The sequence below is a fragment of the Tursiops truncatus genome, chromosome 6 (genome assembly GCF_011762595.2).
Source record: "Tursiops truncatus isolate mTurTru1 chromosome 6, mTurTru1.mat.Y, whole genome shotgun sequence".
Classification (NCBI taxonomy): Eukaryota; Metazoa; Chordata; class Mammalia; order Artiodactyla; family Delphinidae; genus Tursiops; species Tursiops truncatus.
In genome coordinates, this window is record NC_047039.1 from 32,707,948 (window position 1) to 32,727,329 (window position 19,382).

Below are 19,382 nucleotides of genomic sequence, written 5' to 3' on the forward strand. Positions count from 1 at the left end.
GGTGCACAGTGGGCACGGGGCTGGTGAGGAGGTCGGAGTTTTAGTCCTAGGTCTGACATGAAGTGATCTCATTCAAGCCATGTAATTTTGGATAGGTCATTTATCTTCCCTGGACCTCGTTGGCAAAATGTATCAGTTAAGCTAAAGAATTTCAATAATAGCTCTATATATCTGCACAGTGATTCGATCATTTCTAAAATGATTTCTCATTAGATTATATCATATATATATATAATCTCATGAAATTATTTCTTACCTAGAAATGCCAACTGCCAATTATTTACTTTTTCAAAAGGCTATTATTTCAATAGCCCATCCATCCATCCATCCATTCAACAAGCATTTATTGCCTGCTACTACATATTAGGCAATGTGCTAAAAGGCATGGTTCCTACCCTCAAGAATATGCCACTCTAATGGAGAAGATAGACACTCATGTCATTGATTAAATATACCCAGGAATACATGTATAATTAACAACCTTGACATATGCTGTAAAGGACAAGTACAGATGCCTTAATACGTGGAACTGGGAGTTCTGACCTCAACGGGGGAGCAGCAAGGGGAAGTCTCCTTGAGGGAGCAACTCTAGCTGAGAGCTGATGGGTGAGTGGGAGCTGTGTGGCCCCGAGGCTGCGCTGGGGCCCTCCAGGCACGGGCGTGGCCACGGCGTGTTGGATGCTACTTTGGGCTGGCCCATGGTAACGTGCCACGGGGTGTATCAGTCAACTCTGCCAGAACGCTTGCATCATTTCCTCTGTTGCTGACAAGCAAATATTCAGAAACGTGAAAAACAAAAAGCCTTCATTAGGTGCTAAAGAAAGTGCCTGCTGAACTCAGATGTCACCATTTCGCATCTCGCCAAGTCTTCCTGTGCAGAATCTCTGACTCGCTTTAACTTACACCTTGAGGAAGCCACTCAACTTCTCTGGGTCTTGGATTTGCCATTTATAAAACATGGGACTTGGATTATAGATATGATTCCTAAGCCCTCTCTTGTGTTCACCATTTTTCTGTTTCTAGAAGTACACCTGAGTTAGTGGAGAGGGGGAAGAGAGGCCATGAATCCTACAAAGCCCACTTCTGGCTGTATTTAAAAAATGAAAATTAGCGCACATTCACAGCACAAGGAAAGGCTGTAGGAATTGTAGCTATTGAAATGCAGGTTGGATGGAGCCAAAATTAGTTAACGCATCCACAGCTAATGCAGGGAAATGGTGATGCAGTGTTTCCTTGGCAATTGAGTTACTTAAAGGTAAAGGAACTCATTTTGATCAAAGACCGGTTTCTCTGCTTCTCATCCTCTCTGTGGGTTCTTCGGTTGTCATTCAGTGGAAAGGGATAAATCCATTTCACTACAAAACAAAGGTCATCCAAAAAATCAAGAAAAGGGCAATCCGGCTGGATCCAAACAAGCAGCTACTCTAATGGGAGAGGCGTGCGCAGCCTCCCACGCGCCCTTGAGGGGCTTGCGCATGCCTTAGGATCGCTCCCACCTTAAACTGGCATCTGTGGGTCCCTCAAACCTTAAGTCATTCGGGGCAGGCGATGCCAGAATGTACAGGAACCTGACATCTGTCAGTCTGAAAGCAAAACCTCGGATTTCAAACCCGTCAGTTCCTTCTAGAGAAGGAAAAAGGACAATAGCTGCTATTTCTTAGCATGCATAATCAATGCTGCAGGGGTTGCTAGGCAACAGGCAGGAAGACCGTCAAACATCCCTGGGTGCCTCCAATGGAGGAGAAGCAGCCCTGGCAGCCATTCCTCAGAGGTGAAGGGCTATGCAGGCCCTGGAGGCCACGTTCAGTTTGTCTCCTTCCTTTAAAAAAATCCCTTTATTGTGGTCAGGACGGAACCACAGACATTTTCCTCCCAGGCTTATTAGATAGTCTTTGAACACACTTTCAATTGGCCCACACGCTTAAAAATGAGCAGATCAGGCTGGTGAGAGGCAGCTCTATGAAAGGTTCATGTGTTTTTCTGACCCAATTCATCCCGGAGCCCATGAAAAATCAGACTTGTTTCTTCCGTGGCTGTAGCCTCTGGATCCCAGAAAGTTAAAATGGGCCTCCTCTCTGAAGCTTGAAATCATTCTGGCCAATGTAAGCAAAGCCTCCGATTTCAACAAAAGTTCACATTCAAGGTCATCGAGATGAGATTTCTTAGCTGTGTGACCTTGAAGTTGAAATGAATTTTTAAGCTGTAGATATTTTGCTCTCTCTACTTGAGATAAGGGGACAAATTTGCTTTTTTTTGGTTTTTTTGTTTTGCGGTACGCGGGCCTCTCACTGCTGCGGCACGCGGGCCTCTCACTGTTGCGGCCTCTCCCGTTGCGGAGCACAGGCTCCAGACGTGCAGGCTCAGTGGCCATGGCTCACGGGCCCAGCCGCTCCGCGGCATGTGGGATCTTCCCAGACCGGGGCACGAACCCGCGTCCCCTGCATCGGCAGGCGGACTCTCAACCACTGCGCCACCAGCGAAGCCCTGGTTTTGTTTTTGTTTTGTTTTTCAGCAGTGTTGATTAAAGAGCAAACGCTCATCGCGGGTCGTTAATTTATAAACATTTATTTGGCAAAGCCAGGAGGTTTATGGGGACTAGGGCCTGGGTCGGAGTCAGGGGTGGGATTAGGGCTATGACTGGGATTTAAACCAGAAAGAAGCCTCACCGGCAGTAGTGATGGGAAGCATGCTGTGGACAGAACAGCTGGCTACACACTGCTGATGCTGGCTGATCCTTCATCATGACGAGCCCAAGCCCTGAAATCCTGTTTTAGCACTAGTTTGGAAGGAAATGTAATGTCTGAGTTGAGGGCGCCATGGAGTTAGTCTCCTTAAGGACACCGCAAGAAGTACGCCAAAGCAGGAGCAGAATTAGGAGTGATACGGAAATGAAAGGCAATACCCACTGAGAAATTCTGTGAGTCTATCTCTTTATCAGGCTGAGGTCTTTCAGCTATTCCTACACTGTCCTCTAGGTTTCCCTAATCTCCCAGGATTTCCTCACGTTCAAAGATTTCACCTTGTGACCCCATGAAGTGAATTTCTGAAGGCCTGACTTAGCTCCCTGGATGGCCTCCAGATATCAGTGGGAAACATGGCCCCAGGGCCTTCAGTCTCCCTGCCTATGACACATGCTAGACTAGGCTTATATGTTCCCTAAGCGTCTTCCAGCTCTAACCTTGCATCAGGCTATGAATGTACAAAAACAGAGGCACCTTTCGGTCCCATTTTTCCAAAGGGGGGAAAAAAGATAGCAGCAGAAGAAAGCAAAGACTGCAGATATAGCACTGCCAAATGTTCTGAACATTTTGTGCTTTAAAAAATAACAAACTTTTTGAGTAAATGAAAGAAAAGAGGAAGCAATTGCAGCAGCAGGAATTAAGCATCCTCAGCGTCCCCTCAGGATTCTCACTTTACACCACTCACCGCACTTAACCTCGCATCTCTCTGGCATCTCCCTTCCCCTCTTGTCTCCTCTGTCTCACTCCCCTCCTCCATTTACCTATCTTAGAGATGATGTTTATTTGATTGATATTACATTGCTCATCCCTAGAAAGGTCTGTCCTTTATTCGCCCCAGAGTGCAGCTTTTTAGGAGCCTTTGCTGAGAGTCTAAGAGTATCCGTGCCAGTCGGCTTAGTTACTTTTGATGACAAGGAAAGCAAATACACAGTGTTTCATCTGGATGAACTTTAACAGAAACTGTGTTTAGTCTGCAGGCTGGGGAAGTTCAAGAATCATTTAATTTCTCTCCTCTGTTACCCATTACACATATATTAAAGTATTTTAAGGCTAAGTACAACAGTAATGGAATACATGTCTCATTTTTACAAAGCTGTCCTGGTTATAATGAGTAAATAAATGTCATTTGTACAAATATTCTGTGTTTGGCCAAACAAACAAACAAATAAAAACCCAAACTCTATCATGTGAGGCCAAGAAGTTACATTTTATTACATTAGCCACATCCGTATGCATTCGGCATTTAATTCGCTTTATAAACATATGCCTCTTTTAAGTGTTTTATATATATTATACTTGGGTGAGTTGTTCCGTTTGTAATTTTGACAATGCCATGTGTAAATGATATGCTGAAGTCTTTTGTGCTATTTACGTTGATTCTTGTGGTTTAGAGAGCTCAGTGGAAATTTCAGCCCTTTCAATAATGTTTATCTTATCGAAGAACAGGTCTCCTGTTTTGAGTTTACGAAGACATGGCTATGATGAAGGACTTTCAGACTTCTGTGTAAAATCTTGTGTCTCCTAGGGAGGTGGGATCTACCAGAGATGTCACCCATCCCAGATGGAATCATGCCTAGGGCCTTGGAGACATTTGGGAGGGACAAAGTAAGTATAACGGAAGTTCTCAGCAGAACTGAGGCTGAGAGGGGAAGTGAAGGCCACAGTCTCCTTTCCAGAACCTTCGAACAGGAGACAAACTCCCACTGAGCTTGGACGAGCACCAAGCAACCTGAGGAGACAGTGGAGTCTCCAAGACTCAGCCGGTTGGATTCTGTTTGACCTCACTGACCTCTATCCAGAATTTAGTTCACATTGACCGGGAAGAGTAGCTCAGAGCCATTCACAGCCTGTAGACTGGAAGGCTGTCCCTGAGCAGAACCTCTGACAGTTGGTTGTGCCCCAAATATCCTTCCCACTGTCCATTCCTCTAAAGGAATTTGAACACATCCACCATAGCAGATGTAATTTGCTCCTGAATTGGCCACTACAATAACATAAAATAAAGCATCACCTCCACACCTGGGTGTGACCACGGATAATGAGACGTTCTGGGGTGTTCGCTTACCTTCACTGCCACCAAGATCTTGTCCTGCTCAGGACAGAGGTTATAGCATTCAGCTAGGAAAACTTTTCCAAAGGCTCCTTCGCCTAGCTCCCTTTTCAGAACAATGTTATGTCGCTTGATGTGCTGAACAACTGTAAAACAAAGACAGAATGGACATTGGAATAGAGGCATGTGGAGCTGCAGGCAGAGGATGGGGAGTCAGTGGCTGCACCCTGAGCTTGCAGGCCCCCGGTTCTCTCCTCCGCACAAGGATAACCAGACGGGAAGCTCCGTGTCCAGCCGCAAGGTCCACCCCAAAGGGTTGGAAGGTGGCGGCGTTGGCCTGCTCTCCGGAGTGGAATTATTGTTTCTGATAGAACTAAAGGAACCACCGAGCCGTTGGCTGCAGAATGTCATTAATGAGCTTTACAGACTAGGAAAGGGGAGAAATGAGAAGGGAATGGATATTAATGGCAGGCCTCTCACGAGCCAGATGTTTTGCATGTATTTGTCAGTTATGTGTCTGGTGGGAAAGGCAGAGAGCTAGCCAGGAAGCCTTAAGTCTTTGTTAAGCCCCCTCAGACTCCTGGGGGAGAGAGGCTCAGAGGATACAAAGGGAAAATGCAAGATCTGTGCATTGCTGATTGAGGCTGTGTCCTCACCTCACTTTTCACCTCCTGCTGAGGTAGGCTCCATGGTTGAGCCGTAGTGACTCCTTTTGTTTAGACCAGAAATGTCTAGAAAAGGCTGGCTTCCTTAGCTCCTTTCTAAGATTGTGTCCCAGTCTTGGCTCTCCAAAGCTAAGAGGAGACAAGAATAGAAGTATCTGGGGAAGGGAGAATATTCCTCCCTCTCGTTCAGAGCAGAGCTGGCCCATGTCACTCATCCATGCGCCTTACTGGGGAAAGAGGCAGGAGGTGGTCCGGGGTCCTTTAGAGCCCAGTAGTGCAAGGTGGGAGGGGAGTGAGTGATTCTCAGGACAGAGCCAGTGGAGAAGCCCAAAAAGAGACTGTACAGAGGACGGAGCTGCAGTGTGAGCTTGGGCCTCTTCACCCAGCACATCAAGTGTTGGATCCCTTAGACCAGGGTTTCCACCAGGTCAATGGCACCATGCTTTTCTGGACAACTCATCCCTGAATGGCAGAGTTTAAAAGGACTGTGACTCCCTCTAGAGCTTGGAATGTGCAGCCGACAATATTCTCTCATTTGACTCTCACCACACTGGGAAGCATTCCTTCCTACATTTTATACTTGGAGAAACTAAGTCTGTGAGAAATTCAACGATGCACAGCATGGGAATGGAGGAGTTAGCATTTGAACTTAGGTCTGCCTGAATCCAGAGTCCGTGATTTTTCTTTGACACCACGAAGTTCCTTTCCAATTGTAAATTGTGTTAAGTATAACAAGAGAAATAGAAATATATAATAGACTAAAAAGTAAAAATAGTCTTCCCGCTTCCTCTCTGCTTAGTTCACTCTTCAAAAGCCAGTTCAAACTCTCAAAAGTTCAAAAGGAAATACAAGGCATATCTCCGTAGTTTTAATAATAATAAAGTGAATACCCAGGAACCCACCATTCCATTGTAAGAAACAGAATATCACTAGTACTTTTAAAGCACCACTGTGTTCTTTCTTGATTGTACCCACTTCCTACTCACCTCCCAGGGGTAACCACTATCCTGTATTTTGTGTTAATCCTTTGCCTTATTGGTTTGCTATCAATGACGTGTCCTAAACCAGAGAGTGTTGGGCTTTGCCTGTGTTGAACTTATATAAATGGAATCGTACTACAAGCATCCTTCCATGTCTTACACCTGTCACTCAACAATGTCCTTGAGATTGAATTACATTGTGTGTGTAGTAGTAACTCTTTTGCTTTTACTACTTTATAATATTCTGTGGAAGGACTGTAACACCATTTATTTATCCATTCTATGTTGATGGATATGTTATACAGTTTCTTTTTAGATACAGCTCGATATAAAATGCAACTGGTGATTAAGGTTCTGTTTTAATAGGATTTTTTCCCCTTATAATTCATGTGGTTTGGAGCTACGGCTGCTTCCATGGGCCTCTGGGAACTCAGGGTGAGAAAAACCAAAAGGTCTTTTATGAGCAACATTATTAATGAATCTAAGAATGTATATTAATTTCTCATGCTCCAGTAGCAATGATTGAATTTAAGAGGGAGAAATGTGTTCATTAGGGAGAGTGCCCATATGAAGAGACGAATGTAATTCTTGCAGAGAATTAGCTGCCCTATTTAAATCTAATATTTAACTCCATGGTTGTCACATGTTCATTGGGAATTAAATTGCCACTTGATTTACTTTACACTCCAACCAGATCAAGGCAAGTATTTAACTCTTCTTTTTTTTGCATTTGATTTATACTTTTCCTCCCTCCCTCCCTCCTTTCTTTCCTTCCTTCCTCCCTCCCTCTCTCTCTCTCTCTCCCTCTTTCCATTCCTTCCTCCCTCCCTCCTTTCTTTCTCTCTCTCTTTCTTTCTTTTCTTTGTTTCTTTCTCCCTTTCCTTTCCTTCCTTCCTCCCTCCTTCTCTCTTTCTTTCTTTCTTTCATTCCAAGCAGTAAAAAAAAGTTGGTGGCAAATAAGTTCATAAAGCTATGGATAAAGCCACAACTTGGTCATCTTCAAAGCTAAAATTGATGAGACCAGTTTTCCCATGTTGACCTTGAAGGCAGTAAATGCATCTTTTCTTTAAGAAATGGGCTATTTTGCATTAATTTGTTTTGCTATGTTTGAGATATAATAGATTACAAGAATGCTGGCCTTTTGCAAATGTACTCCCTCTAAACAGAATGAATTTCTCTTTTCTAAGACTGGAAGCCACCAAAGGGCACAGGTAACAATTTTGTGTTTGTATTTGCATTCCTGCCAGGGTCTCACAGCTGGTGCTATCCAAACATTTGTTGAAAAATGTGCCGAATGATAATAAAAACAACAGACAAATACTGTTTAGTTATATTATTTCAGTTAACTGACAATAACCCTATTGAGTATGTAGGCAATAAGGCAGCCCAGTTCTCCAAGATATCAGGAGTAGGGAGAACAACTAGTCTGGAGCTATCACATCCTTGAGCTAAGAATTTCTTCCCATTCCAGGAGAGCATCAGGGCTTATCCCAACCTGCCTCATTGTCTGCTTCCCTCAATCAAGGGAAGTCCCTGGTACCCTCTCAGGGCCTCCCTCTTTATCCAGCCTCAAACCCCCAAATTGCTCATAAGTGCCCAAGGCTGAGCCAATGCTCACGTCTTCACCTTCCTCACAACCCCTTCCATCGGTCCCTCTGGGCTCGCTCCCCTGTCATCCACAAGCTCCCTGTATCCTCAATCTCTCCATAAACTTCCCTTCACCTCCTCGACTCAAATAAAACCTTGGCTATGTCTGAGGAAACTCATGCCTTCCCCCTGCAGCCCTCTCAGATGAAAGCCATCCCCACTCCTCACCCCCAGGTTCTTCAAGGCCTGTGTGCCTGATGTCTGACCATTACCCACCCCACTCCTGCTAGAGCCCCAGCCAGCTGAAAGCATCTATCTTACGGAACCGTCAGCCTGACCATGTCTGCCCCCTCACTCTGACATCCTGGCTACTCCTCTCACCCACTGAGCTCACCCACTTGAGCTCACCCACTCAAGCTTTCCCTCTCCATCCTCCCGATGCCATCATTCTCAGGGCCCGAGGCACAGAGGGCTGAAGGAGCTTGCCCAAGCTGTACAAACACTCGGCTGCCATTTGTCTTGTGTCTTTCAATAGTGTGGCTGAGAGGCGAGGCATTGGGAAGTCTGGTTTGGCTGTTTGCATGGCATTTAGCTGACTTTTTCTGGGAGCAAGACTTCCTTTTTTAAAATTTATTTTATTATTTTTTTTTTGGCAGGGGGGTAGGGCTCACCATGTGGCCTGCAGGATCTTAGTTCCTTGACCAGGGATCAAACCTGTGCTCCCCTGCAGTGGAAGTGTGGAGTCCTAACCACTGGACCACTAGGGAAGTCCCAAGACTTTCTTAATGAAGGAAGCAATGCACTGGTTCCTATTCTAGACAGTCTCACTGTGGACAAGCACTTTGAATAACACTGCCTTAAAGGGTCCTAGGAACCCTGGGTTCATTGTACACAAAATATCCTCAGTGAAGTGAGTCTAAAGATTCCATGATAAATAAGCTAACAGGTAAGCATGTTAAAATTTTTACACGCTTCATTTCTCTGAGGTCAGTCAATTCTCTGCTTTTAACTTTGGAGACCCCAGTAAAAAAACCTCAAACCCAACATGAATAACGAATAAAAAAATAAATGAAAGCCCAGACTCTACCATAAATGGCTCCTTAGTTTTGGAGGAAAACTCAAAACAATAATTGATTTTTTTAAAAAAAGTTTTATCAAAAAAGTATCTCTTTGAAATTCACCTTGCCAAAAAAAAAAAAAAGGAGTATCTTGAAGAGGTGTAGGTGGTGTAGGAGCTATACCAACAAACTCATGTGGTCTGCAGACTGATCTATGTATGTTCACATAGTCAAAACAAAGGGTGTGATTAGATTATTGTGCAAAGAAATCTGCTCTGTGTAATTGGGGAGAAATTGATGACCAGCAATAATAATCGTGATGAGGGGCTAAAAACTGTCTGGATGTCTTTATCACTAATGGAATTTTCCAGAGTGAAAATTTGGTGCCCTTAGTCATTTGCTTCCTAAGTACCAGAGCTGAGTAGATTTCTGGTTTTGTATTAGTATCACATTACAGCCACTGAAAAATGTATTTTGTCACAAAGTAGCTTCAGTAGTTTATAGAGATGCTTGCAGTTTCAGATGGTTTAAATCAAATTCCTGGTATCAATATCTCCCAGAAGTAAATAGTCCATATTTACACATAGGCTATAGTATCAACCCATCTCTATATTCATTATTACTAAATCTAAAACTAACAAAACAAATAAACAAATACAACTCTACCCACTTAAGGTTGAAATCGGAAATATATCCTCCCACTTCCTCAGTAATGGGGTTTCACAGAGATCCTTGGCCTCCTGGACGCATCCTGCTCAGAACCTGGACATTTGGGACATTTATTGAGTCTCTAATATATGTCAAGTACTAAGTGACCTGCAGTTAAAAGGAAAGTTGTGAGTAGGATGGTAAAAAGCAATATACCCCAGAAGATAATGTTGTGTATTAGGATCAATCTTTCTGTTGCCCTACAGACCTAAATGTAGGGCCTGCCTCAATAGTTCCAATGCAAAGGACCAGATGCTATGATGGGAACAGAAGCTAAAGATCATTGAGGCTGACTCCCTCGTGTTTGACAGTAAGCCAGTGAGTCTCAGAGAGATGAAGTAACTTCCCCAGGACCACACAGCTAGAAGGAGACCAAGCTAGAACTCAGATCCCCTGACTCTCAGAAGAATGACCTTGCACTCTGTAACACAAACCCCATTTGAGACTGCAGGCAGTGAGCATTCCCTGACAGTAAAGTGATAACAGGTATTTCATTTAGTTAATTATCTCTTCAACTAGAAATACTTGAAACATTGACGTTTATCATCTGAAATGGATCAAGTATCTCATAATGAAGAATTTCATTAGAAAATGGCCAATAAACATAAAATATGAGTGCAAAAAGCGTGATGTCAAAACTATGAGAAATGCTTGAGCTTGATATTAAATGCAATTAACAAAAATTATTTACTAAATATCTTAATGTCTATTTCATAGGGAGCATATTGAAACAGGTTAAATCATCCACCTTGTAAAAATAGATTTGTATGAAAGACAGAAACTATGCTTTTTGATTTCATCTGTATTTTTATTAAGATATAAATTGGGACTAAATTGAAAATAAAAGCAATTAAGACGAGAGATATAACCACACCAGGACAAGACAAAGCCAAATATTCATAAATAATATTAATGATGAAATAAAACGTAATAATACTGAGCCATTCTTAAGCACTTTTCAGCAAAAAATCTCAGTGTGCATTACCATCGATTAATTTTTATATCCCTCTGCATGAGGTCAATAGTCACATTTATTTTACATATGACACCTCAATTAATTGACTACCTTGTGAGCAAGCCACTTATCCTTTTCCAAGTGCAATTTCCAATGAAATGAGGAAATACGGAGGGAAGAGAGGAGCCCTAACATGTGCTGATTGCTATTATGGGCCTGAAAATGTGCTGAGAGGTTTACAAGCAATATCAGTCTTCATAGCTATCCAGTAGGGTATCCTTATTTCCATTTTCAGATTAAAGTAAAAAGAAGAGGATCATATGAGCTAAATAAGTCACCCAAGTTTGAACAATTGGTAACAGGCAGAGTTTAAGTTCTTTCCACTACAACACTCCACCTTTCCTTGGACTTCTTACAACAGACAAAGTGTAAGAGAAAGTGAGCTTGACTTTGCCCACCTAGGGAGTCATGGGTCGACTTTTATCAACTTAGTTCAACAAACCTTTATTAAACACCTACTATAGCCTGGGCATTTTTCTGTGGCCTAGTATAAAGGATGCACAAAATAATCCCTTTTCTCAAGGAACTCACAACATAAAAGGGCAGAAAAACACATGCTTATACCTATCGTAACTTTTACTTGTACCTCTGCTTCATTCACAAAAGATTTCAGGCACTTTATGTGATCATGCAAGAGAAAGCAAAAACTTAAACAAGAACTGAAGTCAGAGAAAATGGAAAAGAAGGCTAAAACAAGATGTTAAGTAGAAATGCAAACATGCAGATTCTAAGGTTCCTCATGCTTATTAAAATTAAGTCATAAATTGATTCTGAGTTTCCTGGCAGACGAAGGCAGGAGGAAACGAAATAATTTATAAAATTTTGACTACCCATAAGTAAGAACACAGATATGTCTTATGGTAAGTAAGATTCTTCACAGCATTTAGTTTTGAAAGGAATTTATGGAATGGATTTTACACAGGAGATCAATGTCCTTAACAATGTCTGTAAAGTAAATAGTGAGTTTCCTAAGAATATTTCTCATGGCAGAGCTCAATGAGAAATAAACGTATGACACAAAAGCCACCCTCAGTCAAATATGCACAGCGCTTATCATCGTAATGGCATAAAAAGCAATGTCTATGGGCTTATTCAAGAATGCTTCGGGCACTCTCTCTTGTGAGAGCACTGGAATCACAACTAACTGCTGAACAATCATGGACAGGAAGACACTGGAACTCACCAAAAAAGATACCCCACATCCAAAGACAAAGGAGAAGCCACAGTGAGGCAGTAGGAGGGGCACAATCACAATAAAATCAAATCCCATAACTACTGGGTGGGTGACTCACAAAGTGGAGAACACTTATACCACAGAAGTCCACCCACTGGAGTGAAGGTTCTGAGCCCCACGTCAGGCTTCCCAAACTGGGGCTCCGGCAATGGGAGGAGGAATTCCTAGAGAATCAGACTTTGAAGGCTAGCGGGATTTGATTGCAGGACTTCGACAAGACTGGGGGAAACAGAGACTCTACTCTTGGAGGGCACACACAAAGTAGTGTGCGCATCAGGACCCAGGGGAAGGAGCAGTGGCCCCATAGGAGACTGAACCAGACCTACCTGCTAGTGTTGGAGGCTCTCCTGCAGAGGTGTGGGGTGGCTGTGTCTCACTGTGAGGACAAGGACACTGGCAGCAGAAGTTCTGGGAAGTACTGCTTGGCGAGAGCCCTCCCAGAGTCTGCCATTAGCCCTACCAAAGAGCCGGGTATGTTCCAGTGTTGGGTCACCTCGGGCCAAACAACGAACAGGGAGAAAACCCAGTCCCACCCATCAACAGACAAACAGATTAAAGTTTTACTGAGCTCTGCCCTCCAGAGCAACAGCCAGCTCTACCCACCACCAATCCCTCCCATCAGGAAACTTGCACAAGCCTCTTAGATAACCTCACCCACCAGAGGGCAGACAGCAAAAGCAAGAAGACTACAATCTTGCAGCCTGTGGAACAAAAACCACATTCACAGAAAGATAGACAAGATGAAAAGGCAGAGGACTATGTACCAGATGAAGGACCAAGGTAAAACCCCAGAAAAACAACTAAATGAGTGGAGATAGGCAACCTTCCAGGAAAAGAATTCAAAATAATGATAGTGAGGATGATTCAAGACCTCAGAAAAAGAATGGAGGCAAAGATCGAGAAGATGCAAGAAATGTTTAACAAAGACCTAGAAGAATTAAAGAATAAACACCTAGAAGAATTAAAGAACAAACAAACAGAGATGAACAATACAAAAACTGAAATTAAAAATACACTAGAAGGAATCAATAGCAGAATAACTGAGGCAGAAGAATGGATAAGTGACCTGGAAGACAGACTGGTGGAATTCACTGCCACGGAACAGAATAGAGAAAAAAGAATGAAAAGAAATGAAGACAGCCTAAGAGACCTCTGGGACAACATTAAATGCAACAACATTTGCATTATAGGAGTCCCAGAAGGAGAAGAGAGAGAGAAAGGACCCAAGAAAATATTTGAAGAGATTATAGTCAAAAACTTCCCTAACATGGGAAAGGAAATAGCCACCCATGTCCAGGGAGCACAGAGAGTCCAAGGCTGGATAAACCCAAGGAGAAACATGCTGAGACACATAGTAATCAAACTGACAAAAATTAAAGACAAAGAAAAGTTATTGAAAGCAGCAAGGGAAAAATGACAAAAAACATACAAGGGAACTCTGATAAGGTTAACAGCTGATTTCTCAGCAGAAACTCTACAAGCCAGAAGGGAGTAGCATGACATATTTAAAGTGATGAAAGGGAAGAACGTACAACCAAGATTACTCTACCCGGCAAGGATCTCATTCAGATTCGACGAAGAAATGAAAAGCTTTACAGACAAGCAAAAGCTAAAAGAATTCAGCACCACCAAACCAGCTCTACAACAAATGCTAAAGGAACTTCTCTAAGTGGGAAACACAAAAGAAGAAAAGGACCTACAAAAACCAAACCCATAACAATTAAGAGAATGGTAATAGGAACATATATATTGATAATTACCTTAAATGTGAATGGATTAAATGCTCCAACAAAAAGACACAGGCTCACTGAATGGATACAAAAACAAGACCCATATATATGCTGTCTACAAGAGACCCACTTCAGACCTAGGGACACATACAGACTGAAAGTGAGAGGATGGAGAAAGATATTCCATGCAAATGGAAATCAAAAGAAAGCTGGAGTAGCAATACTCATATCAGATAAAATAGAATTTAAAATAAAGAATGTTACAGGAGACAAGGAAGGACACTACATAATGATCAAGGGATCAATCCAAGAAGAAGATAAAAAAATTATAAATATATATGCACCAAACATAGGAACAACTCAATACATAAGGCAACTGCTAACAGCTATAAAAGAGGAAATCAACAGTAACAAAATAATAGTGGAGGACTTTAACACCTCACTTATACCAAAGGAAAGATCATCCAAACAGAAAATTAATAAGGAAACACAAGCTTTAAACAACACAATAGACCAGATAGATTTAATTGATATTTATAGGACATTCCATCCCCAAACAGCAGATTACACTTTCTTCTCAAGTGCACAAGGAACATTTTCCAGGATAGATCACATCTTGGATCACAAATCAAGCCTCAGTAATTTAAGAAAATTGAAATCACATCAAGCACCTTTTCTGACCACAGCGCTATGAGATTAGAAATAAATTACAGGGAAAAAACCGTAAAAAACACAAACACATGGAGGCTAAACAATACATTACTAAATAACCAGAGATCACTGGAGAAATCAAAGAGGAAATCAAAAATTACCTAGAGACAAATGACAACGAAAACACGATGATCCAAAACCTATGGGATGCAGCAAAAGCAGTTCTAAGTGGGAAGTTTATAGCAATACAAGCCTACCTCAAGAAACAAGAAACATCTCAAATAAACAATCTAAACTTACACCCAAAGGAACTAGAGAAAGAAGAACAAGCAAAACCCAAAGTTAGTAGAAGGAAAGAAATCATAAAGATCACAGCAGAAATAAATGAAAAAGAAACAAAGAAAACAATAGCAAAGATCAATAAAACTAAAAGACAGTTCTTTCAGAAGATAAACAAAATTAATAAAGCTTTAGCCAGACTCATCAAGAAAAAGAGGGAGACAACTCAAATCAATAAAATTAGAAATGAAAAAGTAGAAGTTACAAGAGACACCACAGAAATACAAACCATCCTAAGAGACTACTACAAGCAATTCTATGCCAATAAAATAGACAACCTGGTAGAAATGGACAAATTCTTAGAAAGCTATAACCTTCCAAGACTGAACCGAGAGGAAATAGAAAATATGAACAGACCAATCACAAGTAATGAAATTGAAACTGTGATTTAAAATCCTCCAACAAACAAAAGTCCAGGACCAGCTGGCTTCAAGGGGAATTCTATCAAACATTTAGAGAAGAGCCAACACCCATCCTTCTCAAGCTCTTCCAAGAAATTGCAGAGGAAGGAACACTCCTAAACTCATTCTACGAGGCCACCACCACCCTGATACCAAAACCAGACAAAGATACTACAAAAAAAGAAAATTACAGGCCAATATCACTGTTGAATATAGATGCAAAAATCCTCAACAAAATACTAGCAATCAGAATCCAACAACACATTAAAAGGATCATACACCATGATCAATATTTATCCCAGGGATGCAAGGATTCTTCAATATATGCAAATCAATCAATGTGATAAACCATATTAACAAACTGAAGGAGAAAAACCATATGGTCATCTCAATAGATGCAGAGAAAGCTTTTGACAAAATTCAACACCAATTTATGATAAAAACTCTCCAGAAAGTGGGCATAGAGGGAACCTACCTCAACATAATAAAGGCCATATACGAAAAAGCCACAGCAAACATCATTCTCAATTGTGAAAAACTGAAAGCATTTCCTCTAACATCAGGAACAAAACAAGTATGTCCACTCTCGCCACTATCATTCAACATAGTTTTGGAAGTCCTAGCCACAGCAATCAGAGCAGAAAAAGAAATAAAAAGAATTCAAATTGGAAAAGAGAAGTAAAGCTGTCAATGTTTGCAGATGACATGATACTATACATAGAGAATCCTAAAGATGCCACCAGAAAAACTACAAAAGCTAATCAATGAATTTGGTAAAGTTGCGGGATACAAAATTAATGCACAGAAATCTCTTGCATTCCTATACATTAATGATGAAAAATCTGAAAGAGAAATTAAGGAAACATTCCCATTTACCACTGCAACAAAAAGAATAAAATACCTAGGAATAAACCTACCTACGGAGACAAACGACTTGTATGCAGAAAACTATAAGACACTGATGAAAGAAATTAAAGATGGTACAAACAGATGGAGAGATACACCATGTTTTCGGATTGGGAGACTTAATATTGTGAAAATGACTCTACTACCCAAAGCAATCTACAGATTCAATGCAACCCCTATCAAATTACCAATGGCATTTTTTACAGAACTAGAACAAAATATCTTAAAATTTCTATGGAGACACCAAAGACCCTGAAGAGCGAAAGTGGTCTTGAGGGAAGAAAAAGGCGCTGGAGGAATCAGACCCCCTGACTTCAGACTATACTACAAAGCTACTGTAGTCAAGACAATATGGTACTGGCACCAAAACAGAAATATAGACCAATGGAACAGGATAGAAAGCCCAGAGATAAACCCACACACCTATAGTCAACTAATCTATGACAAAGGAGGCAAGGATATAAAATGGAGAAAAGACAGTCTCTTCAATAAGTGGTGCTGGGAAAACTGGACGGCTATATATAAAAGAATGAAATTAGAACACTCCTTAACACCATACACAAAAATAAACTCAAAATGGATTAGAGACCTAAATGTAAGACTGGACGCTATAAAACTCTTAGAGGAAAACACAGGGAGAACACTCTTTGACATAAATCACAGCAAGATCTTTTTTGATCCATCTCCTAGAGTAATGGAAATAAAAACAAAAATAAACAAATGGGACCTAATGAAACTTCAAAACTTTTGCACAGCAAAGGAAACCATAAGCAAGACGAAAAGACAACCCTCATAATGGGAGAATATATTTGCAAATGAACCAGCAAACAAAGGATTAATCTCCAAAATATATAAACAGCTCATGCAGCTCAATATTAAAAAACAAACAACCCAATCCAAAAATGGGCAGAAGAGCTAAATAGACATTTCTCCAAAGAAGACATATGGATGGTCAAGAAGCCCATAAAAAGCTGCTCAACATCACTAATTATTAGAGAAATGCAAATCAAAACTACAGTGAGGTATCACCTCACACCAGTTAGAATGGGCATCATCAGTAAATCTACAAACAACAAATGCTGGAGAGAGTGTGGAGAAAAGGGAACCCTCTTGTACTGTTGGTGGTAATGTAAATTGATACAGCCACTATGGAGAACAGTATGGACGTTCCTTAAAAAACTAAAAACAGAACTACCATATGACACAGCAATCCCACTACTGGGCACATACCCAGAGAAAACCATAATTCAAAAAGACACATGCACCCCAATGTTCATTGCAGCACTATTTACAATAGTCAGGTCATGGAAGCAACCTAAATCCTCATCGACAGATGAATGGATAAAGATGTGGTACATATATACAATGGAATATTATTCAGCCATAAAAGGAATGCAGTTGGGTCATTTGTAGAGACGTGGATGGACCTAGAGACTGTCATACAGAGTGAAGTAAGTCAGAAAAAAAACAAATATCATGTATTAATGCATATATGTGAAACCTAGAAAAATGGTACAGATGAACTGGTTTGCAAGGCAGAAATAGAGACACAGATATAGAGAACAAACGTATGGACATCAAGGGGGGAAAGTGGCGGGGGTGTGTGATGAATTGGGAGATTGGTATTGACATATATACACTAATATATATAAAATGGATAACTAATAAGAACCTGCTGTATAAAAAAGTAAATAAAATAAAATGCAAAAATTAAAAAGAAAAAAAAGAATGCTTTACGGATGGGGTTAAAGAATAGATGTAATTTCCCACACCCACTACTGGGTCTAGAACATATTAGGCAATCAATAGTATTTTATGAATAAATAATAACATAAACATGAAAAAATAGATGAGTGGTTGAACAAGAGATGAGAATGGTGGGAAGGAGGGCATTTAAAGTGGGGGAAGAGAAAAAGCAAGGATGAAGAGGAGGAAAAGTCCAGATTATCATACCAAGTTTAGTTAGAGAAAGACAAATATCATATGATATCACTTATATGTGGAATCCAAAAAAATATGATACAAAGGAACTTATTTACAAAACAGAAACAGACTCACAGGCACAGAAAACAAACTTATGGTTACCAAAGGAGAATAGGGGGGTGGGGAGAGGGATAAATTAGGAGTTTGGGATTAACATATACACATTACTATATATAAAATAGATAAACAATAAACAGCAAGGACCTACTGTACAGCACAGGGAACCATATTCAATATCCTGTAATAACCTATAATGGAAAATAATCTGAAAAAGAATATGTATATGTATATAACTGAATCACTTTGCTGTACACCTGAAACTCACACAACATTGTAAATCAACTATACTTCAATAAAAATTAAAAAAAAAAGAAACTTTGATTTATATTGTTTTCTCCTAAAGAGAAAAAGCAGGCAATACTCAGTAAAAGGAGGACAAGGTTGGACCATAGAGGGCCCTGAACACCTCACTAAGTAGTTTAAACAATCTCGGGCACTAGTAAGTATGGACTCAGACAAATGCCTCACTGCTATTTTGCCTTCATTTCATCATCTTTAAATGAAGGAGTTTAGACTAAACAGCATTTCAGATCTGCTCTAGCACACACGCAGTTCCATAATAGGTGAGCCCGTAGCTTGGTTCTGTATGTAAGTCTTATGTAGAAGACTTTTGAGCATGGAAGAAAAGTGACGAGGACAAATTACATTATTCTGGCAGTGATCAAACTGGAGGCAGAGAAGCCAGTTCTGATATAACTTAGACCTCGCTCTCACAGAGGCCTGTGCTGAACAGAGAGCGGGCTCCAGCAGTCACTCATCCATCTTTCCTCTCCAGCCCCTTGCCCATCGAATGCACACAGCTCAAGGTGACAGACTCCAGGGAAGCTGAGTTCAAGTCCGTGACCCTGAAGGGAACAGAGGATGTCACCAAGGACTAATCCTGATGTTTTCAGGGAAAGACAGAGAACAAGGTGCAGTAGAACAAGACCCAAATGGACAAATGAGAGAGGCAGGAGAAAGGGCCAGGGATGGGCATGAGGAGAGCAGAAGGCAGACTTCTGGGGGCAGAGGACACAGCACTGGGCCACAGAAAGAGGAAGTAGACTTTCAGGGATTCCCAAGGGGCCCAGTCGGAACCTTTGGACTAAACCTTGCATTGGGTCCAGTGATGGACAAGATAAGACTCTTGCAAGGTGACTTGGCATTGAAGGAAGGGCACCAGGTACTTACTTGGATGCCCCATACAACATCCAACAGCAGCAAAGGACCCTTTCCTCTTAAACCAAATTTTAATACCCTATGTTGAATGAGAACAGAGCAGCTATGGAGAGAAA

The 19,382-nt window shown here is 41.2% G+C and overlaps 1 protein-coding gene across 5 annotated transcripts in view; it reads right to left on the reverse strand.

Annotated features, from left to right (window-relative positions):
• Nucleotides 1-19,382, reverse strand: part of NTRK2 (neurotrophic receptor tyrosine kinase 2) — a 385,135-nt gene that overhangs the window by 91,039 nt on the left and 274,714 nt on the right. For all 5 annotated transcript variants that reach the window (XM_073806010.1, XM_073806011.1, XM_033857885.2 and 2 more), the window contains one exon: nucleotides 4,807-4,937. In XM_073806010.1, coding sequence (XP_073662111.1) covers nucleotides 4,807-4,937 — 131 coding nt within the window. The remainder of the gene's footprint in view (nucleotides 1-4,806; nucleotides 4,938-19,382) is intronic.